The 27,957-nt window shown below is 36.0% G+C and overlaps 4 protein-coding genes and 6 non-coding genes across 13 annotated transcripts; 7 read left to right on the forward strand and 3 right to left on the reverse strand.

Annotated features, from left to right (window-relative positions):
* SUF4 (zinc finger (C2H2 type) family protein) lies at window positions 1-8,223 on the reverse strand. Its single transcript, XM_059583238.2, has 7 exons — window positions 7,872-8,223; window positions 6,032-6,132; window positions 2,916-3,042; window positions 2,262-2,686; window positions 1,299-1,453; window positions 1,165-1,218; window positions 1-426 (listed from the first exon to the last, which is right to left on the reverse strand). The coding sequence occupies exons 1-7, from the start codon at window positions 8,063-8,065 to the stop codon at window positions 355-357; spliced, it is 1,128 nt and encodes a 375-aa protein (XP_059439221.2). The 5' UTR covers window positions 8,066-8,223; the 3' UTR covers window positions 1-354.
* A 231-nt stretch (window positions 8,224-8,454) lies between these two features.
* Window positions 8,455-14,980, forward strand: SETH1 (phosphatidylinositolglycan synthase family protein). Of its 4 annotated transcripts, none has more exons than XM_059584651.2 (2): window positions 8,455-8,533; window positions 13,798-14,980. In XM_059584651.2, the coding sequence occupies exon 2, from the start codon at window positions 13,990-13,992 to the stop codon at window positions 14,899-14,901; it is 912 nt and encodes a 303-aa protein (XP_059440634.1). In that variant the 5' UTR covers window positions 8,455-8,533; window positions 13,798-13,989; the 3' UTR covers window positions 14,902-14,980. The 4 variants fall into 4 exon arrangements, with proteins under 4 accessions (XP_059440634.1, XP_059440638.1, XP_059440637.1 ...); XM_059584655.2 differs by having other exon boundaries at window positions 8,471-8,533; window positions 13,878-14,980; XM_059584654.2 differs by lacking the exon at window positions 8,455-8,533 and adding an exon at window positions 11,635-11,744.
* Window positions 9,153-9,244, forward strand: LOC132173186 (small nucleolar RNA snoR69Y). The gene has a single exon (XR_009439277.1). It is a non-coding gene; the product is annotated as a small nucleolar RNA snoR69Y (small nucleolar RNA).
* On the forward strand, window positions 9,700-9,793 carry LOC132173188 (small nucleolar RNA snoR69Y). Its single transcript, XR_009439279.2, has one exon. It is a non-coding gene; the product is annotated as a small nucleolar RNA snoR69Y (small nucleolar RNA).
* Window positions 10,255-10,346, forward strand: LOC132173187 (small nucleolar RNA snoR69Y). The gene has a single exon (XR_009439278.1). It is a non-coding gene; the product is annotated as a small nucleolar RNA snoR69Y (small nucleolar RNA).
* On the forward strand, window positions 10,802-10,895 carry LOC132173189 (small nucleolar RNA snoR69Y). The gene has a single exon (XR_009439280.1). It is a non-coding gene; the product is annotated as a small nucleolar RNA snoR69Y (small nucleolar RNA).
* Window positions 11,363-11,454, forward strand: LOC132173191 (small nucleolar RNA snoR69Y). The gene has a single exon (XR_009439282.1). It is a non-coding gene; the product is annotated as a small nucleolar RNA snoR69Y (small nucleolar RNA).
* On the forward strand, window positions 11,903-11,994 carry LOC132173192 (small nucleolar RNA snoR69Y). Its single transcript, XR_009439283.2, has one exon. It is a non-coding gene; the product is annotated as a small nucleolar RNA snoR69Y (small nucleolar RNA).
* A 479-nt stretch (window positions 14,981-15,459) lies between the features above and the next one.
* LOC132171664 (uncharacterized) lies at window positions 15,460-18,616 on the reverse strand. Its single transcript, XM_059583037.2, has 3 exons — window positions 18,307-18,616; window positions 17,867-17,976; window positions 15,460-15,779 (listed from the first exon to the last, which is right to left on the reverse strand). The coding sequence occupies exons 2-3, from the start codon at window positions 17,961-17,963 to the stop codon at window positions 15,559-15,561; spliced, it is 318 nt and encodes a 105-aa protein (XP_059439020.1). The 5' UTR covers window positions 17,964-17,976; window positions 18,307-18,616; the 3' UTR covers window positions 15,460-15,558.
* A 4,035-nt stretch (window positions 18,617-22,651) lies between these two features.
* On the reverse strand, window positions 22,652-27,346 carry LOC148588007 (uncharacterized). The gene is made up of 3 exons (XM_088513773.1): window positions 26,680-27,346; window positions 25,218-25,372; window positions 22,652-22,927 (listed from the first exon to the last, which is right to left on the reverse strand). The coding sequence occupies exons 1-3, from the start codon at window positions 27,221-27,223 to the stop codon at window positions 22,652-22,654; spliced, it is 975 nt and encodes a 324-aa protein (XP_088369899.1). The 5' UTR covers window positions 27,224-27,346.
* Between the last annotated feature and the right edge of the window lie 611 nt (window positions 27,347-27,957).

Here is a 27,957-nt window from a genome sequence, read left to right on the forward strand (position 1 = left end):
GAGAGAGAAGGCTATCTCTTCATTAATATTAAACGACAAGGGGGCAAGTAATTGTTTACAAAGATCCAATAATACATATGTATTCAGAGGGCTTAATTAGATGCGATGTCAAGAGGGGTTCAAGACTAGATCCTAAAACGTTTAACCCAAAATTAAAGAGAAAAAATTGTTATTGCAACTTCTCTGGAGACCCCTCCCATTTCATAATTAACAAAATTTACTGCTCCAACCTCTCTTGCAAAGAATACAGCACAAATAAATGTTGAGCGGGTGAGAATGAAGACCAGGGCTGCGTCTTGTACTTCAATGCATCGACAGAAATGTTCCAAGAATTCACCATGGCCTCCATTTCATCTAAAAGGCCATTCGACCAGCAAGCCTGCTTTCCGATATTCTTCTGTCTATGGCTGCATCAATTGAGCTCATCTGCAACATAAAATCACAATAGGGTTGATCAGAAAGGAACCCTCACTGTCAACCACTTGGACAAACCAGATAGGTCATAAAGCTTGGTCCTAAGCAAGATATACCAAACTTTGCAGAAGAAGCTGACCTGGCCAAGTCTGAATTCACTGTTCGATCATAAAACAAATTGTACGAATAGGCAAAAATCTGATGGGTAAGATCTTGTTCCACCCAAAACCCCACATTTCGGAATCAAGCATAGGGAGAATGAATAACAACAGGTAAATTCAAATTTTAAAAGAGAAAATACATACAAATTGTTCTTAACTGACTACAAATGCTAGTTGAAGAATCCTGGAGTTGATTCCAGCAAGCTTGACAAAATTGTTTTTTTGATAAGTAGCTAGCTTGACAAAATTGTAATTACTAATTACCAGCAAAAATAATGTAAGTACCTACTTGCATTTTTCGATGCCCAACAAGGGTGGTGTCATTGCGTGCAAACCGAAGATGGCAGTTTATATGCCCATCAACCGAATGGGTGGGAAGAAGAAAAATGGAACAATTAAATGGTTTAACATATTCTTAACCAAGTGTGTTGTTCTTTTAAAGAGGAAGCAATTGAAGATTCATACAGAAAATACCTCTAAATAGGAAAGAAAGCGTAAAGAATTGAATCTGAAAACACGAAAAGTAAAGCCTACCCATTGGGTTAGATGCGAAACCAACTCCATATATGAAAGAGGTAGTATAACTTACCTGGCTAGTTTCATCATGCACCTGATACTTCGTTAGGGACATTCTTCTTTCCTCCTGCAATAACCAGATGTACCAATTTAGCAATGATAATAGTCAAAAGCATCCATAATGGGCATTTGGAGAAAACAACTAACCATGGACATTGCCTCATCATCCCAAACTAGATAGACTTCATTAGTGGCTGGCTGGGTAGCAGGAGCTTTGTTTGCAATTACTGGGGGTGGTCCAATTGAAGGACCACCAGTATTTGGACCAGATGCATAAGAATGTGAATTGCTCAACGGCCCACCTAATGTAAGTTCAAAAAAATACATTAAATTACAGAGATTCACAAAATCAACATAATTATAAACTATGAAGACACCAATTAGGAGTGAGATGTATTTTTGGGCAAGTCCACACCAAAGCAGCCAAACACCTAATTATCAAAGTTCAACTTCTTGACATGGAATCCGGTGAAAATTACCAGCCACCTTATAACCAAAACAAACCAAATTGAAGTAGCATTGTGGCCCAACTAATGCACAACAGCAGCAAAGTTATTCCTATCGTAATAGTTGGTTGATTTCACATTTAATAGGTGATGATTTTGTAGGTATATGTGTAGACACATGCACACGCATGTGCACAGGCGCGCGCGCACACACACACATATATACAGAGAGAGAGAGAGTCAAACTCATAATGGAATAACAGTATTTAGATAGATTTCTTGTAGATATAATTAAATAAAACAAAGGAGATACCAATTTTTGACTCCTATGTATGGCATTGTTAAGTCTCCAAACTAAGAGATACAAGGTAGCGGTTCAATTAAACATGATTGAATACACACGATTGTTTCCACCAATGTAAATTAACATCTAGCCATGCCAATACCACTCAAACCACATGCCTATATATTATGACATAATTTCATGATTAATCGTTTATTTTCAATTTATTTTAATCACAACCTAACAATTTATTACAGTATTCTGAAATTTTTGTAAAACTCAATTCGAGACCTATTTCCAAAATCAACCACTATGAGAATCGATAGAAAGCCAGAATTGAAAAAACCAATTTGCAGAAATCAATTGTAAAACATATCCAACCTGGAATGTTAGGTGCTTGGTAGTTACTTGTCACCAAAGCATTAGCACCTGAATGTGGATCAATTGAGCCTTTATGTTCTGCTGGAGAGCTTGACATAATACTTGTTGAAAGCATAGGAGCAGAAAAAGGTGAACTTTGAGTAGGTATATTATTGTTCACAATAACAGGGAACAATGGTTGTGATACAGGGGCAGAAGGGGTGGACACGGGCAGTCCTGGAGGAGTTATCTGTGAAGGCTGTAGTGCAGATGATGCGGGTGACTGCAAAGGAGGCCTCGCATTCTGCACAGGAAACAATGGTTGTTGTGCGTAACCCAATGGGGGAGGAGGAGGAACTGAAACTGCTGGATGCTGTGGGTACCAGGGCTGGGGACGAGGTGGAATTGGCCAAGCAGCAGGAGGCACTGGCATTGCAGAACTGTAACTGTAACCAAAGCCCCCAAAGAAAAGAAAAATAATCAAAATGTGAGCTAATCATGTATGCATTAATCACATATCTTGCAAAGCACAGAACACTGTTTTTTGCTTTTTTTCTACAAACCACCATGAAAAGTGAAAATTTTGAGAATGCGGGATCTACTTCACTAGAGACCAAATGCAGCATAATTGTGTAGCATAAAAATCTTGGGAGAAAAATCTAATAGAAAACATACATTGGCTGAATTAATCCCAAAGTAGATTGAGGAGGATATCCAATGCCCAATGATCCTGGCACAACACCGCCAACGAGTGGGGTGGATGGGATATCCAATTTAGCTGCTTTTGATGCAGCCTCTTCTTCTGCAAAAAAGTCATGAATGTCAGAAGGTAATCATAGTCTATTACTGGGTTTAACTTCCTAAATGCAACATCTTCAAACTCACCGCTAATGTGTAAAAAGAACCTCACTATTTGGAACATTTTAATACTGGATGTAATTTGACGAAAAGGAAAGATACACATGGTAATAACTAATCAAATGCACAAAAGAATTATTTCCTCTGAAACCACAACTGCAAACTATAGGGTCATTTTGCCTGAGAGCAAATGAACTGATCTGTAGTTTGGGAGTTGCAATTTCTTATAATTTTCCCGTCTTTTTATTGCGCATGTTGGTGTACACTGGGATAGGCTACTACTAAAATAGAGGAGAAGGGAAGGAGATGAAGCTCCCATCAACCTTTAGTGTCACCAATTGTTTAGCAGGTGCTTCCCTACCACCATCCTCTTAAAAATTTCACCACCCCCACATGAATGGATTCATGAGTTGATAGTTGGAGTACCGTTTGCCCCTTTCAAAATGCATCCTCCTTTCAAACTGAGCAGCTGACCAAGACATGCTTCCTAATCTTTCAGCCCAATAAACTGAAGGGTCATTCCAATTTAAATGTTATATAGGACCTGGAACACCAAACTACGGCATGCTCCTTCTACATATATGGGGATGAGTTCTTCGGCTGGTTAACATACCCACCTTTTAACCCAAAAACACATTACTCAATCATTTATATTCGCATAACCTAGGACCAGACCGGACCTTTCAATACCCACACAAAATCACACATCTCAAGTAGGGTCAGCTCAGTTATTGAATTGCCCTTGACTAGATTTTGCGCTAAACGTAAACCACATGCTATGTTCAGATGTGACCCCTTACTGCCTAATTTCTAACGTAATAAGGCCTCCCACAACCAAGCCACAACAATAACAATTATCAAAGAAGTATTTTGAGAATAGAGAAGAAAACTGAGAGAGAGAGAGAGAGAGAGAGAGAGAGAACAAGAACATTATGTTTCAGATGGAAAACCAAGCACTGTGGAAGAAATTTTTTTTTTTTTTTGATAACGTAGGAGAACTTTACTCAGATTAATTGCACGTCGCAAACGCATACTATACAACAATCCTCACCATTAATCAAACTCCTACGTGTAACTGACCCCACCCGCCAGAACCAGTTACCAGGTAATCCAGGAACTTTCACCCCTAACGGGTTAAGCAGTTTATCCTCATGCCCAGGAGGAAAACAACAACAACAATGTGTACAAGTCTGCCAAGCTAACAAAAGCTTTCTGCGAAAGAATTATTTGCCAATGGGCTACAGAGAACCAAGAAAAGATTTTGCAGTGCAACGATCCCATGTAAATGGGAAAAAAAAAGTATCAAAACTCAAGCAATAAATATCAATTTCAACCATCTTACAGAAGTTCCAAGATACAGAAACATCACAGAATATAGCAATTGTGTTAATACTGGAATTTACATAAAGAAATAATTACAGAAATTGTGAATAAAACAAGGAAATTCTTGAATTAACTTTTTCAGCTCTTAAATTACATTATAGAGCATGCTTTAGTATCATATTCCTAAAAATTGTTATATCTATGATAATTCACAATGTTATATAGTACATGCAAAAATAAAATAAAACTGTTGATTAATATATTGATGATATAACTCAATAACATTTCACTAATACATTCAACCATTCATGATTGGATATCATATTTAGATATAAACCATTACTATTAGAAATCAGTGTCAGTGATCTTATTAGATGACGGCACTACCACATAGGCAATCCTAATTAAGAATAACCAAAATCAGAGCTATAACCACAAAGTGCTATTGCAACTATTTAAATGGGCTTTATCAAGGTATAAGATTATTTCAATTGGCTCTAACCTACAAGGCGGACTTTTTTTTTTTTTGATAAGTAAAAAGATGAATTAAAGAGCGCAGAGGGGCGCAACCCAAGTACACAGGGTGTATACAAGAGAGCGACTAAGAGGAAGAAAAAGAAGAAGAAAACATAAAAAGAAAGTCAGGGAAGCTAATCACTATAGGCGCTAGCCATCCAGCAGTCCAAGTGAAAAGAGTGTACAAGAAAAAGTGTACAATGTCCTCTATATTCCTAGATGAGTCCTCGAAACATCTAGCATTTCTCTCACTCCAGATGCACCACATGAGGCAAAGAGGAACCATCTTCCACACAACAGCACTGCGAGACTTGCCACCCACCCACCAAGAAGCATACAACTCCCTAACACAACCAGGCATCACCCAACACAAACCAAACCGAGAGAACACGGCATTCCACAAGATACGCGCAACCCCACAATGAAGAAAGAGATGATCAACTGACTCCCCATCCGATTCACACATGCAACAACGATTTACCACTACAATACCTCTCTTCCGAACATTATCCAATGTTAGAGTCTTCCCAAGCACGGCCGTCCAAACAAAGAAAGCCACTCTTGAAGGAACCTTAGTGCGCCAAATACTTTTCCATGGGAAAGGGATGGGATTTGTAGAAGCAAGGATCTTGTAATAAGATCTTACCTACAAGGCGGACTTATAACACAAGGCCTGCGAAACTGTGCTAAAAGCAAGCAGCAAACAAAACAGGAAAGCTACCCTATTCTTACGCAGAAATAGGAGATTTAAGTACTAAACCCAATCCATTCAATTGGAGACTTGAGCAATTCCTATTTTTGATAAACGACTTGAGCAATCCCTATTACATATCAAATGCTTGCCCTTGATTTTGCAACCCATGAATCCAGTTTGAAAACCCAAGTATTCCAAAGAAAATGCTTAACATTTCATAGGCTTAATCAGCCAACAGCTAAGTTCCAAATTTAAGATTTGATGGTACAACATAAGAGGAAAATATAGGAGAAAGAATAGGTTTCCCAATCACTATAATTATGATAATGCAAAGTACACTAAAAATGTAGAAAGCAACGAGATAATAACATATTTTTCCACGTTTTTAAAGGATCCTCACCTTCCTCTCCATAGTGAGCAGCCAAGACATCAGGTGGGATTCCTTGCATTCCATATATTTCAATATCTGTGGACTCTCTACCAGGTTTTGCATTGGGAACTCTGCAAAAAACAACATTATCATCACAAAAAGGATCAGTAGAATGGCAACATAATTGACCAGAGACAGCTTAACAGTTTCAAAAGATAACTAAAAAACCAATGTAAGGTATCTTCATAGAAATACTCAAACCTTTACCAACAAAAACCTATGGTGGCCATCTCCAGTTCTATTCCTCAATTCCACAAAACACCCATTCACAACTACCATAAGTGTTAATTTCTGAAGCAACCCATTGTTCTTGGTTGTTTCATACTAATTTAATGTTACTTCCTCCTCTCCAATGCATGCCCCAGATACATATTTAAACAAACAATGTCGAAGCAGCCAATACCAGCCCACGTACAACCAACAATTAACCATAAAAATATTCCTACTTCCCTAGATAATTAAATAACTTCCGACTGTACCCCTTTTTTTTTATACAAGTAATCGAAGTGTGATGAAAAATGGAGATTGGAATTGGCTGCCAGCTAGGCCGGAAGAGCTGGTTGCAATTCAAAGCCGTTTGTCTCTAGCGGATTTGGGTGTTCATGATATGCCAATTTGGCAGCCTTTAAAGAACCACAAATATTCTTGTAGGGACACATGGGAGGCTCTTAGAGAGAAGTTTCCTAAAGTTGGATGGCATAAACTGGTATGGTTTTCTTTTGCTATTCATAGACACTCTTTCTTCCTATGGCTGGCTATTATAGGGGGCTTATGTACTGGGGATAGGTTGCTAAGTTAGGGTATGGTGGAGGATATGAAGTGCGTATTTTGTCACCATACTATTGAAAGTAGGGAGCATTTATTTTTTGAGTGTGATTGGAGTAAGAGGTTATGGAAAGAAGTGATGCTTAAAAGTTTGGTTAGTCCTATTTGGCTCGATTGGGATGAGGTGGTGAGGGAAGGCATGGAAGGGGAAAATTTTGCAATGCACTGTGTGTAAATTGGCTTTTGGGGGCAACTGTGTATCACATATGGAAGCACCAGAATAGTATTAAATTTTGCAACAGGGTGAATTCTGAGGAGCACATATTACAGCTTATTTGTTGGGAGATTAGTACAAGAATCATGGGGAAGGGCAAAGGAAATTTTAAGCATACTATTGAAAATGTCAAGATTTGTGAGAATTGGAGCAGTCCTCTAAGTATCTTGGTTCAAAATGGGTGACAAAACTCTTTTTTTTCTTTAATGGGTGGTAGTATTTTTTTTAGCTTGTGATTTTTTTGTAGGAGACCATTTGTAATTGTTTGAGTTGGGTTTGGTTTTTCGTTGTTTGATGTAAAGAACTGAGTTTCCAGCTAAACAAAAAAAGAAGTATCATTAAAAGCGAATAGCACTACTCAGGTACACGGACAAACACCTAGGTAGGAGGAGGAAAAAGAACAGGAAATATGAAAACTAAGCACCAAAGGAGCTACAATTGCAGCTGTCCAAAGATAAACAATAGAAAAGATAAAAGAATCCCGCTTTCATTATCTTGCACCCAAGACTAATCGAGTTAAAAGCTACAATTTTGACAAACACAACTTGATCGATTAAAACCCCCAATAACTCGTACAACCAAGAAAAATAAAACTTTACAAAAAATCAACTAATAGGGCAGTTCAACACCGATTCCAAGAGACCCCAAATCAATTAGAGCCCAAATTTTCTCGTTAAAGGCACTATTTGGCCATTCAAATAAAACCCTTTTTAGAGCAGATCATGTGTGTGCGTGTGTAATTAGGGTTTGGTAAGAAAGAATGGAATTTACTTGGTGACGGACTCCTTGTGAACCTGGAGGACGTGTATGGCCATGCCCCCGGCGGTGGAGAGCTTCTTGTGACAGACATGGCACTTGAAGTGCTTGGCCTTCTGGTGCTGCACCAGAATCTTCTCGTCCTCAAACTCCCTGTCGCAGTAGTAACACCACACCTTCGACGACGCTCTCTTCTTCTTCTTTCCCATTTTGTTCCTTCCCTTCTCTTCTCTTCTCCTTCTCCTTCTCCGATTTCAATGATCAACGCGTCCAATTTAGGGATTTGGGGTGCGTCTCTGAGTCCCTCTCTCTGCTATTCGCCCTTCGGCAAAGACAAACTAGTTGATGTATCTACAATAGCAAGGGATTTATGGAGGTGATTTTATTTTATACTCTATTTTATTTCCTTACTTTTTACTATTCCATCTCTGACCCGGAGAAGGATTTCTCGCTGGAGCTGCGTTTCATGGGTCCCAGTTTAGAGTACATGTATACTTTATAACAGGATTCTGCCACGTCAGCATGTTCAACCTTGTCCCACGTAGATTTATCATATTTTTATTTTATTTATTCTTTAAAGTTCCAAAATTAGGTTAAGTTTTCACACAAAATTCATTTGGCTATAAGTTCTCTGCAAATCATTCAGCCCGCCGCTCATCAGGAAGAGGAAGAGTGAGGTAATTCTCCTCTTCCTCCACTCTCATCGCTCTCTCTCTCTCTCATGTTCTTTTCAATTTCTTCCTCTTATTTGTCAATTTTCTGTTCCAAATCTGCTGCCATTGGATCTGTGCAGTTGTGTAGTTGCTGATTTAGCAATTGTGTACCGGTTTTTTTTCTGGAGTCTTGTAATGGTTTGAGTGTTTGATATAAAATCAGCCGATTCATCGAAAAGTAAAGGAATGGTTGAGAGTGCATACTTGATTGTTGTGTGTTCTGTTCTGGAAATTTATGGTTGTTGCAAAATGGGATAATGTAGTCGAAAGGATTAGTATTTCTAGTTTTTCATTCTACAGTAGCTTAAGAAACCATCTATTTGCTTGCCGAGGCATATGAGTGTATGAACAATAGCTAGTGCAACTTGGTAGCAGACTAACCATTAATGCTTCTTTACTAGACAGTAACCTAGCATTTAGCATAGGTACAAACTAGCGCAATTTGGTTGCTTTACTTTGTCAAAATATATTAAAGTGTTTGTATATGATATCAAACAATTAAAGTTCTCTAATTGTATTTTTGTACCTATAATAAAAACTCCTCAAGTGTTTTATAGTTTTAATGGTAATTTATTTCTGGGTATTTCTGGGATGATGACCAATGTTTAATCCCAGCTCTATGAGACCTTTTCAAGGTCTGGGAATAGAACTATGAACATGTATCTGATCCGGAAACTATTTTTTATCTTACTTCTCAGTTTTTATTTTTCTAGTTTTATATGTTTAAATTTACCAAGTATTACATTAGAGTCTACCCCTTCACTTGAATGCTTATGGTGCGTTTGTCCAGATGTTTTTGACAAGTTTATCTTTAATTCTTTATCTTGTTGATTCTTGTAAAATTTATTTTCTTGATTTTCCTCGGCTGAAGTTTTAAAAGGGTGTCATTTGCATCTGCTTCAAAACTTCTTTGGACAAATTTTTTTTTAAATCATGACCATTCGGAAGAGACAAATGTTCAAAATTGACCATAGGTACAAACTAGCGCAATTTGATTGCACTAGTTTGTCAAAATATATAAACGTGTTTGTATATGTTATCAAACAATGAAAGTTCTCTAATTGCATGTTTGTACCTATAATAAAAACCCCTCAAGTGTTTTATTGTTCTAATGGTAATCTATGTGTGGGTATCTCTGGGATGATGACCAATGTTTAATCCCAGCTCTATGAGACCCTTTCAAGGTCTGGGAATGGAACTATGAACATGTATCTGATCCGGAAACTATTTTTTATCTTACTTCTCAGTTTCTATTTTTCTAGTTTTATATGTTTAAATTAACCAAGTATTACATTAGAGTCTACCCCTTCACTTGAATGCTTATGGCATGTTTATCCAGTTGTTTTTGACTTCATCTTTAATTCTCTATCTTGTTGATTCTTGTAAACTTTATTTTCTTGCTTTTCCTCAGCTGAAGTTTTAAAAGGGTGTCATTTGCATGTGCTTCAAAACTTCTTTTGACAAATTTTTTTTTTTTTTTTTAAATCATGACTATTGGGAGGTGACGAATGTTCAAAATTGACCATAGGTACAAACTAGCGCAATTTGGTTGCACTACTTTGTCAAAATATATAAATGTGTTTGTATATGATATCAAACAATGAAAGTTCTCTAATTGTATTTTGTACCTATAATAAAAACTCCTTAAGTGTTTTATTGTTTTAATGGTAATCTATGTGTGGGTATTTCTGGGATGATGACCAATGTTTAATCCCAGCTCTATGAGACCTTTTCAAGGTCTGGGAATGGAACTATGAACATGTATCTGATCCGGAAACTATTTTTTATCTTACTTCTCAGTTTCTATTTTTCTAGTTTTATATGTTTAAATTAACCAAGTATTACATCAGAGTCTACCCCTTCACTTGAATGCTTATGGCATGTTTATCCAGATGTTTTTCACAAGTTTATCTTTAATTCTCTATCTTGTTGATTCTTGTAAAATTTATTTTCTTGCTTTTCCTCAGCTGATGTTTCAAAAGGGTGTCATTTGCATCTGCTTCAAAACTTCTTTGGACAAATTTTTTTTTAAATCATGACCATTCGGAAGAGACAAATGTTCAAAATTGACCATAGGTACAAACTAGCGCAATTTGATTGCACTAGTTTGTCAAAATATATAAACGTGTTTGTATATGATATCAAACAATGAAAGTTCTCTAATTGCATGTTTGTACCTATAATAAAAACCCCTCAAGTGTTTTATTGTTCTAATGGTAATCTATGTGTGGGTATCTCTGGGATGATGACCAATGTTTAATCCCAGCTCTATGAGACCTTTTCAAGGTCTGGGAATGGAACTATGAACATGTATCTGATCCGGAAACTATTTTTTATCATACTTCTCAGTTTCTATTTTTCTAGTTTTATATGTTTAAATTAACCAAGTATTACATCAGAGTCTACCCCTTCACTTGAATGCTTATGGCATGTTTATCCAGATGTTTTTGACAAGTTTATCTTTAATTCTCTATCTTGTTGATTCTTGTAAAATTTATTTTCTTGCTTTTCCTCAGCTGAAGTTTTAAAAGGGTGTCATTTGCATGTGCTTCAAAACTTCTTTTGACAAATTTTTTTTTTTTTTTTTTTAAAATCATGACTATTGGGAGGTGACGAATGTTCAAAATTGACCATAGGTACAAACTAGTGCAATTTGGTTGCACTACTTTGTCAAAATATATAAATGTGTTTGTATATGATATCAAACAATGAAAGTTCTCTAATTGTATTTTGTACCTATAATAAAAACTCCTTAAGTGTTTTATTGTTTTAATGGTAATCTATGTGTGGGTATTTCTGGGATGATGACCAATGTTTAATCCCAGCTCTATGAGACCTTTTCAAGGTCTGGGAATGGAACTATGAACATGTATCTGATCCGGTAACTATTTTTTATCTTACTTCTCAATTTCTATTTTTCTAGTTTTATATGTTTAAATTAACCAAGTATTACATTAGAGTCTACCCCTTTACTTGAATGCTTATGTCGTGTTTGTCCAGATGTTTTTGACAAGTTTATCTTTAATTCTCTATCTCGTAAAATTTCTGTTCTTGCTTTTCCTCAGCTGAAGTTTTAGAAGGGTGTCATTTGGATGTGCTTCAAAACTTCTTTGGACAAATTGTTTTTTTAAATCATGACCATTGGGAAGAGACAAATGTTCAAAATTGACCATAGGTACAAACGAGCGCAATTTGGTTGCACTACTTTGTCAAAATGTATAAACGTGTTTGTATATGATGTCAAACAATGAAAGTTCTCTAATTGTATGTTTGTACCTATAATAAAAACTCCTCAAGTGTTTCATTGTTTTAATTGTAATCTATGTGTGGGTATTTCTGGGATGATGACCAATGTTTAATCCCAGCTCTATGAGACCTTTTCAAGGTCTGGGAATGGAACTATGAACATGTATCTGATCCGGAAACTATTTTCTATCTTACTTCTCAGTTTCTATTTTTCTAGTTTTATATGTTTAAATTAACCAAGTATTACATTAGAGTCTACCCCTTCACTTGAATGCTTATGGCATGTTTATCCAGATGTTTTTGACAAGTTTATCTATAATTCTCTATCTTGTTGATTCTTGTAAAATTTCTTTATTTAAATAGAGTAGCGAAAGTGGGTAGCTAAAATTGCGAGTGGGATATATGGTACTTCCGAAAAGTGGGTAGCTAAAATAAAATTAAAAAAAATATATATATATGGAAAAATGGGACTCTTTAATTGAAATTTAGCTAAACTTTGGCTAGTGAATGGTGTTATATTAGATTAACAGTCATTTTAATTGTGGGATGATTTAATTATGTAATTTTTTTTTGCATGTGCATACAAACTCTCCTTATTAATGATAGCTAGAGTTAGAGTATCAATATTCAAACTAAGCGTCATATGCTCTAATCCTACGTTCCATTTATTAATTATTATACAAATTGTTTAAGTTAATCGTTAAAATCTTATTTTAATATTCTCATCAAGTGTTGATCTATATTTTCTCTCAATAAATAAGACTTGAATATGGGATTTTAACTTTTAGATGGGAGGTAGACAATAGAATTAGGATTTAAACCTAAGAATGTGTGCTTTGATATAACGTATAAATGTGTATTTAGGGTGTTCTTTTGGACGTTTTACGGATACAATCCCCTTGCCCGGATTGCAGGGATTCCCTGCAATTGTGAGATTTCGAGCGGTGCTCAAGCATTAGGGCCTCTCATAATTGTGGGATCTCGATCACGTTTTACGGGGTTAAGTTTGGTAATTTGTCAATCACAAATTCTTGAATGGTAAAAACGACTAGCCTAGTCGGCCAAACATGACTGGAACTGTTCTGGTACACAGTTTGAGAATTTTTCTGTCGGCTGATTCGGAGGCCCTGTTCAAACACGAGAGCTCAGTTCTCCTCTTCCTCGATTTTGGGGTATATCTAAGATTTTGAGTTTTTCTTCTGTTATCTTTTCAGTTTCTATGATGGATCATTTCTTAGTAGCTTTTCTTGAGTTCGTCTGCTTTTCAAATTGTCAAAAATAAAACCCAATAATTGCTCTGTTTGGCTGCCCACAAAGTTTTAGGAAAGAGAAAAAAATCAGGAAGTAAAAAATTTCTCTGCAAAATAGAAACTTTCACTTGTTTGATGTGAGTTTATACTTTCTTGATAATCCATACAACCCAAAACGTAAGATAGCGAAATTCTGATTTCTTCAGTCCTCTTTTTTGCTTCTATTATATTTTCTTGGCTACCAAACATAGGGTAACCACTTTGTTTCTTTGAAGTGGCAAATTTTGGGTTTGTTTCATTGACAAATAATCACATTTATCTCTTTGTGGTGTAACCAAACTGGGTCTAGGAAATTGGTTTTCCGCTGGTTCTGGTTCATGCATTTATGAGACCATTTGTGGTTGGATGGATTCTGGGTCTCTCTTAACCATCTATACTATGCATATCAATTGCTTCATACTGTAAGGAGGAGCTCTTTTCTATTCATTTTGTTTTTTGGCAATCAGTTTTGCATGATCAGATGGATGATTGCATGATATCAGGAATAGGAGATTTGTATATGCCCATCATGTATAATCGGCTTGAAAAAGGAAATTCCACTGTATTCTCGATCACTTTGAGCACTTTATTCCTTATCTTTGTGCTTTAGTTTCCAAGTAATGGTTTCTGGTTGACCTTCAATTATTAATGCTGTACATGGTTATGGATCTGATCGCTTTCATGCTTGTGCAGGTTTTCTTTTCATTTCATAATGAGCCCAACAGCAGTGAACATTCCTTTTTTAAGATGTCTTTTACTATGCATACCTGCAGATTGCAAGACCACCATCTGTGAGAGCAGGATATATGTGATATAGGATGAATTATTCTTTGCTGAGAACTTTGAACTTAAGGAGTTAGGTCTGCAATTGAGCATTAGATTGCAATGGATAATGACAATGCTGAACACCCGTCTCCAACTCGACCCAAATGGAGAAAAGTGGCATATGGAGGGATGCAACCTGGATTTGATGACAATCACACTGGTGAGTCATTCCTTGAAGACATGGTCATGAATGCCAATGTCGTCAAACGGGACATGCTAAAAGTGATGCAAGACTCGGTTTCCATTTCCGAGTATCTATGCATTGTTGCCCTCGTTGGCTTGGTTTGGACTTATACCCTCAGATCAAATCTTAATGAAACTTCCCTCTTGTATCTTGATGTGAGCCTTCTTGGATCAGGCTTTCTAGTTCTGCTTTTAACCGAAGAAATGCTTTCCCTCAATCTCCTCTTGCATTATTTCCTTAACATTTCGTTTTTCACAACTGGGTTATTTGTTTTGGCTCCCATCTACCAAACTCTGACAAGATCCATTAGCTCGGACTCTATTTCGGCGGTAACCGTTTCGCTTCTCGTACTCCATCTATTCCTTCATGACTACGCAGGATCAACTGTAAGAGCTCCTGGGGCACTGAAGAATCCAACCTTGACCAGTTTTATTTCTCTAAATGCTTCTATTGTGGCCTCGGTTTTCATGGCCTCTCGCCTTCCTTCGAGGCTACATGTTTTTGCTATCATGTTATTCTCCTTGCAAGTCTTCCTTTTTGCTCCACTGGTCACTTACTGTATCAAGAAATACTCCTTCCGGTTGCACCTTTGCTTTTCTTTCAGTTTGATGGCTGTGACCCTGGCTTTTGTTTACACGCTGCATGGGTTGCTTTTTGTGCTGCTGTTGGGTCTATTGGTTTTTGTGACTGTAGTGTGTCCTTATTGCCTTATACGACTTCAAGAATACAAGTTTGAGATTAATGGCCCTTGGGATGAGGCTAAGCTTTGTTTTGATATAACGGATTGAGATCATTAACGCTAACCTTTGTATGGTGGACTTTCTCACGACTTATTTGAATAATGACTATCCTGATTTCTTCTCTTCATTTTATAAGATTTACTATCAAATCTAGTCAAATTTTGTTCCAAATATCAGTATCTGCATTTCCGTTTAGTTAAATTTCACTTTCTCGTGCAATAGGACAATAGAACTCAATACCCAATTCGGATTTGACTGATTGCATATCGAACACAAGAGGCATCAATTCGGGTCAATGTTAGTTTAACAAAAAGTCTTTAGGCTTGCAAAAGCTTGCACATTTACAATGGTTAAATGTACTGGATTGAGATTGCTTGTTATTAATCTTTAAAATTATTGAATTTCATAAAAAATTTGAACAAAAAGGGAGTTGTGGAGCTTACCTGCCCTTGGAAGGTAAGTCCCACATCCTAAACTACCCAGATAGGTAAGTCTCAAAAACAAAATTTCAGGCAGCTAATTAACACGTGTGGTATCTACCCCCCCCATGAATCCCCTTGCAGTGTGAGGGATTTTGCATATAACGGAGGATAATTTCACAACATAAAACATGAGGATAATTTCATCAAGAGGAATCTGAACAATTATCTAGTCAATCCACATTTTCACTTCTTTTTGGTACATGAAAAAGGCGTAAGCTTAAAACTAATCTTGTTTCTTTTCGGACTGTGAAGAATCCTCAGCTTGATTTGTGGGCCGACTGACACTAGCTTTGGCTTCAGCAAGGAACGCAGGATCCGGCTCATGTTTATCTAATGGTTCCTTCATCGCCATATATATATAGAACGCAATAACCACGTTGACTGAGATGACAGCAAGGAAGCCACTCACCAGTGTCAAAGAATAGGGAGACAAATGGGTTGAACCTGTTCAAGATAAGTAAATACTAATTGAGGTCATCTGACTGTAATACCTAGAGAAGAAACTCCATAAACTAATTGCATAGGCCCCCTACAAAATCTTGGCACAGAATCTGATCAAGTGAAACCAAAGCACAATGAAAATTAATATGAAAATGACATTTTGCTCTTTGAAAGAAAGGGGAAGAAGTACATCCAAACAAAACTGTAAAAGCTACGATTGGAAGAAGAGCTATACTTTGCCACTGAAGAGTTCAGCTAGCAATATCTTAGAGGTCACAAGAACAGATTTACAACTTGCCTGAAAGGGGCTCTGGACAGCCTTTAAAAGTCACATAAATGTCTTTGCATTGGTCAATGTAACTATCAGTTTTCCTAGTGATCATAATATGAGAAATCTGACTTGCAAAAACATTGGAGTAACTCCATGGAAAGGTGGATTTAACTCAAGGGTCCAAATTAGGTGTTGGTTAGAAAATATTTCAGACTATTTATTTTTTAGAAGAAAATGTCCATCCCAGTAAAATACTTATGAATAACATAATAATCTTGCAATCCTTTAAGGATATTGAGATCATTTACAGTTCTAGTTGATAGCCAATATCCACTTCCATGATTCTACTGCGAGTGTGTGCTGCATTATCTGACTTTAACACAAGAAAGAGAGACATAAACCTGATAATAATAAATCAAAAATGTGTGTTTTAGACAAAATAAACCATCCAGGTTATGGAAAAATGATTAATCAGCCCCTAAAGAATAAGATGCTACGTTCTAATATGTAAAAATTGTCAAGAAAACAGATCCAAAATAGAATGCGCTCACATAGAGAATCAAAATTTTGCATGATCCTTTACCGTTTCTTAAGTAGATTTTTTTAACAGTCCAGAAGAACTTCTCATCAACATCAAGTGCTAATTATTTAAAGTTTAGCGCAATTATTTAAAGTTTAACGAGAAAAGGCACAAGAATATGCTACACGCAAACCATAACATGGAACATTAAGGTTGCCAAGCACATTTAATTAACTACAAAAATAGGCTTAAAGTAGAAACCTTCTACATTACCATAGAATGTCGATGATGGAGGAGAAACCCAATAAATTCCCATAAATGTTATAATAACAGGATATACTAGGAACTATAGGTGAAAAGACGTTCTCTCCCTCTTTTCTTTTCGTTTCTATTTGATTAGAGAGCAATCGGAGAGGTGCATAAAGTTTTGCATTTCTGCATTATTAATGGGTCTGTTTTCCTATTTTCTCTTGCCTGGCTATACTTTGTAGCCAAGACATCTTTAAACCATGTACTAGTACTCATCATGCTAAATAAAATCTTATAATTCAACCTTCTTAGGAAATGGAAAGAAATTTTTTATCCTAGAAGCTCATACAGAAACAATAAGTTATCAGCAGGATTCTGGGACAAGATCACATAAACCTAAACCAGCCAATGAAATTAAATGGTTTTGGAGTAAGATTGTTCTACATCAACTTCAACAGCTAGGAGTTCTCTTTTCCATTGATCTCTAGTTTCAACATAGAGAAACAGAACTCAAATTCAGTAATTAACAAATCTGTGAGAGAACCTCAATCTCATAACCGGCATCATCATGAATCCTTAGTAACTACTTCAACTAAGTTAGCCACAATATACAATTTCCAGCACCTCTTTCTTCCAATTCCTGAACCTTGTTTGACTCTATTGTTGTAGATACTTGGCAAAGCTTTTTTTATTCCCCCAAACTATTTGAAGTTGAGGTCCTATGATGAATTGCCCACATTCCAAGTCTGATTCAAGATATTTGCATACTCAATTTGATTATGTTTTCTTGTTAAATATGCTAGCAAGCCAACAGCGCCATAAGTGCAGTTGCCAATTATAGTCATTTGTTGATTTATGTTAACTAGGACTCTTAGCCTTCCCAGGCAAGTATCTTCAAAAACATGGGAAAAAGAATTCATTTCTGAAATATAACATGGGAAAAAGAATTCATTTCTAAAACATAACAAAAGCCTATATACATTGTCATTAACTTAGCCATATTTGAAAACAAAAATGTATGGTATAGATATTAACACAAGATAATCTTACCAGGAAGCAAATTATGGTTAAAACCATACAAAATTGCAACAGGAGCAATCCACATAAACATTGACGCAACGAAAAACTTCTTTATCACCCCACCCATTGTTGCCTGCAACCTAGAAAGAATAAATCACAAGCAATAATGTCACAAAGAATATCTGTAAACATAAATTGCTCAAGGAACGAATAATGCTGTGTCTACTTGTATTGTTGAAATATGTACGTTAGTTTGAAACAAAAGATTCAATTTTGTCAATAATATATCATTAATTTTGTCAATAATATGTTGGGCCTTCCTTAGTTTAATAACATTTCCCATATTTTAACAACCAACCTTGTAGAAACGATTCATCGAACAGGTGGTGTGCAGAATTCTAAAATTCACTACTTTAGAGAAAAGCCAAATTTAAAGCACGGATGAGGAAAAGAAATAGAACCCAACTTACCGTATTCCGCTGTGGAAGTAAGCGCGTTCAGCTATGGAAGAAAGGTTTTTGATGAGAGAAAACCCAACTTCTCCAACTTTGCTTCAGGAGCTGCTTGAGACTGGAAATTCAAGTCAAAAAACAAAACGGTCAGTGAAAAACCAATGCCAGAGAACCAGAAAGGGTTTTTTCCTTTTTTAATGAAATCGAGAACCACACATATTAATGTATTTAATTGTTTTTTGTAGCAAAAAATAGGTGTTTCATTTTTATCTATATATGCTAGGTACTTTCGTTTTATGAGTGCTCTACAGTTTGACTGATTCTATTACTCAAAACAGATCTAGAAAACATTTATTTATACTGCTTATAAATTTATTTGAACATTAACAAGCGATCTTATATATATTTGCTTTCTCCAAAAAAAAAAAAAAAATTGTTTTATTTGCTTGACAGAGTTGGAGAAGTTGCTAGGAGTAGATAATGATAAATAAATGGGTTAATAACTTTTTTTAGTAAATGGGTTTGCAGTTTTTTTATTTTTTTCCTTAAGTTTCTAAAACAGTCAAAAATGCTACATGGGAAAAGACAAAATTGATATCTCCATTAGATTATGTGAGACAAAATTAACAATTTGCCATGTGTCACTTCCAAAATATACCCCATGTCCTAAAAATTAAAAATAAATAATAATAATAATAACTAAACCTAAAAAAATTGAAAAATTGCATAGGGTGGCCAACTACCCCTGCAACCCCTTTGGAGGTGACCGAACCACCTCAAGGGCCTTGGGGGTGGTTCGGCCACCCTCAAGGGCCAAAAAGGGGGTGGCCGAAACCACCCCCTTTGGCCTTGGTCAACCACCCCCAATAGCCAAAAGGGGGTGAGCCAACCCCAATGGCTAAAATGGGGATAGCCGGCCACCCCCATTGGCCAAAATGGGGTGGCATGCAATTTTCAATTTATTTCTTTTTTTAGGTTTTTTTATTTTTAGAACACGTGGCATATTTTGGGAGTGACACGTGGCAGATCATTAATTTTCTTTCACGAAAGTATCAATTTCGTCTTTTCCCATAGGTTAAGTACCATTTTTGACTGTTTTGGAAACCTAAGGGAAAAAAATAAAAAATTACGAACTCGGCTACTAAAAAAGTTATTAACCCTAAATAAATTGTTGAAAAAAAAAATGATAAATAAATAAATCCTAACAAATAATTTGAATTTTTAACTTTGACAATTAAAGGCATTAATAAGTATTTTCGTCAAAATTATTAACAAATGCTTATGCTCTCAGCCACCTCATGCCATTACAAAAAATCGGGATTTAGTGACGTGTTTACAATGTATTTTTTATTTTCACATGTCACCAATTGGTGACGTGTGATTTTATCACACGCCACTATTTTTTTTTTTAGTGACGTGTCAAAGTTCACACGTCGCTAATTAGTGATGTGTAGACAAAGGCATATCATATGAGAGTCATACATTCGTTGAATAAAATGCAACAAACAACCGGATCGAGGAGCTTTGCCAATACTTTTCATATTACAGTATGTGTGTCATTTACCATATATATATATAAAGATTGTAACATATATGTCAACATTTGTTAATATTGTTTATTTTTGTAGACCGTCCGTGAGGGCATGGCTCCTACACGGGCACATATGTGCATAACGACCCATACAAAGAAATACGGTATCTACCCCAATCAATATGTTTAGGAGAGAGTGGTATGCTACCTACTATGATCTTGCTTATTATTTGTATATTTAGGGTTTAGGGTTAACACTCTCATATATTTTATACCGTTCTATATATCGTACAGGAAATAATGAAGGAGCTACTGCCAAATGACACTGCGGCAACCTCGAGCATCATAGAGGGGATGGTAAGGAGGGCACTGGACGACGCATATGCACAGGGTATGGGCAATAAGCAAGAATATGTTGGCTAAGTTCGAAGGGTTGGACCTGGGATTCTACCAGTACACGGAAGCATCCACTCCTATCATAGGCCTTCCAGATCACGCTCACAGTACACTCAACAGGAGGAGACAGAACAACTAATTCAGAAAACACTAGAAGTTGAGCGGGAAAAACACAAGGAAAAAATGGCTACATAGCGGGCAGAGATGAATACACAGATGGAGGCGCAACTGGCTGAATATGAGGCCCGTATGAGTATGCTTGAGCCCATGGTGCAGGCGAGCACTAAGACGACTCAACTTCATGTTGTGCCAGACCCTGAGTCATCGGACCATCCCAGGGTGAGACCCTCAGTTGGGGGCCGACCAGGTAACGCAATATACTTTTTGATTTTTTTGTTTTTTCTTAATGACATGAGCATGTGCACCACTTCTCATTTATGTAATCGATCATATATATATATATATATACCTCCATCTGTGTATTCATATCTGCCCACCGTGTAGCCATCTCTTCCTTGTGTATGCTTGAGCCCATGGTGCAGGTGAGCACTAAAACGACTCAACTTCATGTTGTGCCAAACCCTGAGTCCTTGGACCATCCCAGGGTGAGACCCTCAGTTGGGGGCCGACCAGGTAACATAATATACTTTTTGATTTTCTTGTTTTTTCTTAATGACAGAAGCATGTGCACCACTTCTCATTTATGTAATCGATCATATATATATATATATATATATATATATATATATATATATATATATATATATATATATATATAAACACAGTTGCAACGTAATATGCATAGGAGAAGTAATAGTAGACACTGAGGACGAAGATGCAACCGAACCCTAATGCTCCATAATTCAAAGTTGTCTCGTGGATCAGCATAACCGTAAGTATATGTGCACCACTACACTTATGTAATCATATGAGTACAACTCAAAAACTACATGTTCAAATGCGTCATGTTTGGTATAGTTACAATTTGTTAATTATATGTTATGTTTAATATTGATCCAATTATATATAGTTAAAGTTTTTTCTTAGATCTATATATTACTGATTCAATCTATAACTTGTCAAACCAATTATATATGCATTCATATGATCCCGGTGAAGCAACTAATTAGTTAAAAATCCTACAAATAATAGATTTACAAATAATAAAAAGAAAAAAAAAAAAAGATAATTCTATGTTATAATAGACAACTAGAAGAAATTTTGTGTGTGTATATATATATATATATATATATATATCCTTCATGATCTGATGCCTACAAGAAGCACATCTATGTGATTACTTGTGCTGTAAGTTTAGCATATAAGCTTAATTGATAATTACTTGTCAATAAATACACCTTTAGTATATATATTGTAGGGTTACAATAGGGTTTATGATAGGTTGAGTAATGTTTGAGTCTCTTTTTTTAGGTTTTAATTTGGTAAACATAATATAATTTACAAAAAAAGAATTAAAAAGACAACCATAACTACATCCAATATTTATCCATAAAACTTTCCATAAAACCTAGTTTACAAAAGATCCATACAGACCACATGCAGTAACATTATATATTCTCGTTTACATTTTCACGTACCATTCTCCATTTCTCCACCAAAAGATCCATGCACCTATATGTATTTATGCACTCAAAACTATACATTAAGGTTTTGCTCATTGATTAGTGACCTAGACTTGATAAAGTGTTATCATGTTTGCTGATGGCTGATTTTTTTCATTTGCAGTTGTTGCGGAGATGCAAAGCCCCGTATCATTTGCAGTTGTATCACATGATCCATTATGTAGCTTTTTTCTATATGTTATTGCTTTTGTACATGGATATAAAGATCCATGCACCTATATGTATTTGTGCACTCAAAACTATACATTAAGGTTTTGCTCATTGATTAGTGACCTAGACTTGATAAAGTGTTATCATGTTTGCTGATGGCTGATTTTTTTCATTTGCAGTTGTTGCGGAGATGCAAAGCCCCGTATCATTTGCAGTTGTATCACATGATCCATTATGTAGCTTTTTTCTATATGTTATTGCTTTTGTACATGGATATGGACATTGTTGATATATAGTGTTGGTAATGGATAATTTTGATACATTGTTGATGTATAATTTTTGTAATGGATTATTTGTGGATAGTTGATGTTTAGTTGGTGGATATTTGATGAATATTTGTAATTATTTGTAATGGATTATGTGTAATGGATTATCAGGTAAAACGCCCCGTATAATTTGGGTAAAACGACCCAAAAAAACTTAAAAAAATAAATATGGGCTAGGAAAAAAAAATTATGAAAATACCAAATTTAGTGACATGTCAACTGACCACATCACCAAATTTGGTGACATGGTTAATCTACACACTTTAGACTCCCCCTTAGTACTAAAACCAGGTGGCATGGTCATATATACTTTTTCATCAAGATCTCCATGAAGGAAACATTACAGATGGCATTGGAGAATATTGTTTCAGCATGCTCATCAATTGTTGGCATTGATTAGATGTGATTGGCAGTTGTGGAGAAAAATGTTGAGGAGAAAACTCTTCTATATTGGTAGCTTCTTGAACATAATTGGCTGAATGTGAAGCTATCTTGTTTCTTGTAAACTTGAAGCCGGGAGGATAGCCATGAAGTTTGTAACACTTGTCTACAGTGTGTCCAAGAATCTTACAATGAGAGCATACTGGACGTTCCTTCTTGATAAAGCTTTATTTTGCAGGTTGAATAAACCTATTTCCAACTAAGGCTGGGCACGGGTCGGGGCGGGTATCGGGTTTTTTCCCACCTGACCCGCACCTTGCGGGTTTGGGATTTTCCAACCCGCCACCCGAGCCCAATGACCAAGATCCGCACGGGTTCGGGTATTGCGGTGCAGGTTTGTAGGGAGGGTCGGGTTTATTGGCATGGCATTTTTGTAATTTATTTTATTCAATTTTTTGGGCTAGGCCTAAAAGGCCACACTTATATGGGATTTTTTATTATTTTCGAATCAGAATATGGACTTTTTGTTGGGTCTAAGCCTAAAAGGCTACACCTATAATGATATTTTGGCTTTTTTTTGGGCTTTCAATCTTTTATAAAATGATATTTTGGCTTTCATAAAAGTATGGTTAGCTTTCTTTTTTTTATCAAAATGATGGGGAAAAAAACAAACCAAAAAATTACTTAACACCCGTAATTTATAGTTACATCAAAGCAACAAAAATTCATTACTTCAAACTCTAAGCAACAAAACTCAACAGAATGCAACTTCAAGTAAAATAACTAATCATCCAGAATGCAACTTCAACTTCAAGTAAAGTCCCGAATGCAACTTCAACTTCAAGTCACTAATCATCCTTAAGTAAAATGCTGATGTTCTTCAAAGTTACTTCTACAAAGAATGAAAAAGAAAAACATTACAATATCAATTGAAACCGATAAATGAAATTTGTAAATAGCAAAATATATTAAGCAAACTAAAATGAATAAATGATCAAAAGACTGACATGAATCGAGCTTATAACTTTCAGTATCATCAACCATATCTAAGTCAGAACTTAAGGGCTTTGATCTTAACCAATTTTGCGAACATATCAATGCTTCAACCGTACTTGAGCCAATGAATTTCGAAAAGGATCCAACACACGTCCTTTGATGCTAAAAGCCGACTTTGAAGCAACTATTGTAATGGGAATAGCCAACACATCTCGTACTATTTTAGCAACTATTGGGAATTTGGTTGAGTTCACCTTCCACCAATTTAAAATATCAAAATTTGCATTCGCTTTTTCAATACCCTCCATCAAATAGAGATCCATCTCCGATTTGCTTTCAATATCACTTTTATAAGTTAGGTACTTATAAAAACCTATTTATGAAGTAGAGGTTAGCATTCTCACTTTCTTCTATTTTCATTGAGGAACCTTGAGGCAATCCACTACTATGTGGAACTTGAGATGAACTCTCTCAGGAGTTGTAGTGATCATATAATTTTTTAAGGATGTGCTTCAATTTTTTCTTCATTTCATTACATTTATCAACACCAAGAACATCTTTGAACCAATATTCTAATGACACCAATTTGGTTCATGGATCAAGTATAACCACAACAAACATCATCAAGTTAACCCTATCATTGTTCTCAAGATCCCCCCCAATATTTATTGTACTTCGTCACCATCTTCTATGCTATAGCACTCAATACATAATCATCATTATCAATATACTCTTGTAAATGCATTTGAATGCCACAAATTTCTTAAAAGTACATATTATATGTACAATACAATGACCCAGAAATTCGAATTGTGGCATCATAAAAAAGTTTGAGAAACTTGAGAAAAATTTTAATACGACTCCAATCAGCACAAGTAGGAGGTTCCAAACCATTTTTCTTATTCTTTTCCTCGGTCAATGTAGGCATAAAGTTCTTATCAAGCTCTTCCATAAGTTGGAAAGTAGCTTGACATTTTTCAGCACCTTCCAACATAAAAAATGTAGAGTTCCATCTAGTGGGTACATCAAGACACAACAAACCCTTGAAATCAAGTTGTTCTCTTTTAATACAAGCCTTAAACTTGTCAAATCTTGCAGGTGAAGACTTCACATACTTCACCGCACTTCTAACCCTCACAATTGAGTCATCAACCTCTTTTAACCATCAGTCACAATAAGATTTAGTATGTGTGCACAACACTTAATATGCATAAACTGACTCTCTAATATGGCGCCTTCCTTATTACTAGTTCTTCTCTTCACAAAATTCAAAGTAGCATCATTGGCAATAGCATTGTCAACTATGATAGTGAAAATGTTACGAATTCCCTACTCAAGCATACACGACAAAATCTTCTCCCCAATGGTATTAGCTTTGTGATTAGGAATTAAACAATAGTTTAAAATTCTTTTGTGTAAGTTCAAATCACTATCAATAAAATGAGAGGTGATTACCATGTAATTAAGGTTTTGAACCGAAGTCCACGTATCAGTGGTAAGACAAACCCAAACCCCAGTTGTCATAAACGTTGCCCTCAATTTTTCCTTCTCAGGCAAGAAGAGCTTAACATAATCTTTCATCACAATATAACGAGAATGAATTGAAAACCTAGGCTCAACTATATTCTTGAAATCCAGAAACCCTTCACCTTCCCACAAACCTAAATGGCAATTCATCCTTAATTATCATCTTAGCAATTGCTTCCCTTATTTTCGCAGCATTGTACTTAGTAATTACCAAATTACCAACATATCCTTCTCTCACTGCTATTTGGCGTTCTCTCTTACCCTCAAAACTTAACTTTGATTGTGACTTATAATCTTTATCAAACCTACCGGGATATTTTTTGCAAGTATTCCTCAAATGCCCAAGCATGGCATTTGTACCATGCTTTCTAGTGTAACAACTAAACAATTTGTTACAATACTTGCATTGTGTTTAGGATCCTTAAGATCACCCCCCTCTAACTTGGTAAAATGTTCCCAAATCATTGATGTTTACTCATATTTTATAGGTTTTGGTGGGAGAGCTGAACTAGGGTTATGAATAGGTGACACTGAACTAGAACCAACATCACTACATGAATGACCATCCATGAATCTACAATAAGTGGAAAAAAAAAAAATCAATACTGCATAATATTAGTATTTTTCAACATGAAATCAGTACTGCATAATCATGTCATTAGCATCTCATTTTTCAACATGAAATGAGAATCAGTACTGCATAATCAATCGGCATACAGTAAAGACAAGACTAAATAATCAATTGGCATACAAAAATCCAACACAACATAATCAGACCAGAAGGCACAAACGAAACTTCTTTACCTAAGGCTGAGGGGTGAGAGAATCAGCTTGATTCGGTACTTCAACAAAAACCTTAACAAGACGCAAAACTGAAATCAATACTTCAACAAAAAATTGAACCCAACATAATCAGACCATAAATTATTAACAACTAACAAGAATCCTTAACAAAAATTGCTTATCAAAATAAAATCCTAACAAGAAAATCAAACCTTAATAAAAAGTAGAAGCGACAGTGAGAGAAGAACGGCGACATATAGATGAGCGGCGAGAGAGAGAGGAGAGGAGACAGTGAGCTGTGAGGACTGAGGAGAGAGGAGAAGCAACGGTGAGAGAGACTCCAACAGTGAGAGAGATGAGAGTCGCGAGTGAGATGAGAGATCGAGAGGCGAGAGTAGAGCAGGCTGAGCAACTGAGTGCCGGAGATCGTGAGAAACTCAGAGAGTGAGAGACTGAAAGTCGAGAGTGAGATGAGAGATCAAGAGGCGCGGCTATGTTGAGTGCTGGGTCTCTAGGGTTTTTGGTGTTTTAGGTTAAGTGCGGGTAAGAGCGGGTCGGGGCAGGTACCCGCATAGGAAAAATTGGTAAACCCGAAACCCGCCCCGCCCCGCATGGGTTGGAGATTCCCAACCCGAACTCGCGAAAATAAACACAAAACCCGCACGGGGTGGGGTGAGCAGGGGCAGGTCTGCGAGTTGGGAGGGTTTTTGCCCAGCCCTATTTCCAATTTGTGGAGTTCTTGTCATGAGTGCGACAGTCTCATGAGACAATGAACTAAGAGAAATTTCTCTCTGTTTTGCTTCTTGAACAATCAAAGATAAAACTTTGGTTATAGAAGGAATTGGATCATTAAGAAGAATTTGGCCTCGAATCTGAGAATATGAGTCATTGAGACCCATAAGGAATGGAATTGTATATTTTTGGCTTCGAAGATCAAGAATTTTCTTCATCTTTCCACAATGACAACAATCACACAAATCCAGAGGTTTGAAATTATTCAATTCATCCCATAATGCCTTAAGACGAGTAAAATATTGACTTACTGACATGTTGTCTTGAGTGAGCATGGAAAGAGACTTCTGCAATTGGAAAATTCTTGGACCATTTTTCTGTGAAAACATTTCTTTCAAATCCAACCAAATAGCTTCAGCATTGGTCGTGTAGATGAGAGAATTTGCAATCTCCTTCGAGATGGAATTCATAATCCATCATGCAACCAAATCATTGCAATGAGTCCAAATTCTAAACTCAGCACTAGTTGTGTTCATTGGTTTCCTCAAAGTACCATCTACAAATCCAATCTTGTTCTTGGCACTAAGAGCCATGAGTATGAAGACTCCAAGAATTGTAGTTATCTCCAGATAGAGGTGTGCATACTAGCATAATGCCTGCATTATCAGCATTGGTGAGGAAGAATGGACTGGATTTAGGTGAAGAAGGGTCAAAAGAAGGAATAGAAGGAATGCCACTTGAGGATGATGGAATAGACTCCATTGATGAATCTTCACAAACTCGTGAGGGGCTTTGATACCATAACAAGAACAGAAACTTAACAAAATGAAAAGTTTGTAAACTCAATAATTGAGAGAGAATTTTATGTTCGTATTGAATGAATGAGAATTACATTTACAAAGGAGCTTATATAATACATAAACTAAGCTAACTAACTAGCTATAAGTCAAACTAACAGTTAACTAAATGCAACTAAGTTAACTGAATTAGTTTGTTAGTTAGAAGTTTATACAAAGTTCCTGAAAGTTACTGGATTTGGGGTCTGGTTAAGGCAATAAAAAATATTGGATCTTAAGCTATACACAGTTTGTGACTGTAGAATGTGTGAAAACAATAATTAATTTAACTTTAAGGTCCAATGAAAAATTAGTCAAATACCATAATTTTCAATTCTTTTGTTCTCGTGCTGATTTTGATTGTTTGA

This window comes from Corylus avellana, chromosome 1 (assembly GCF_965113065.1).
Source record: "Corylus avellana chromosome 1, dhCorAvel1.hap1.2, whole genome shotgun sequence".
NCBI classification, from domain to species: Eukaryota; Viridiplantae; Streptophyta; class Magnoliopsida; order Fagales; family Betulaceae; genus Corylus; species Corylus avellana.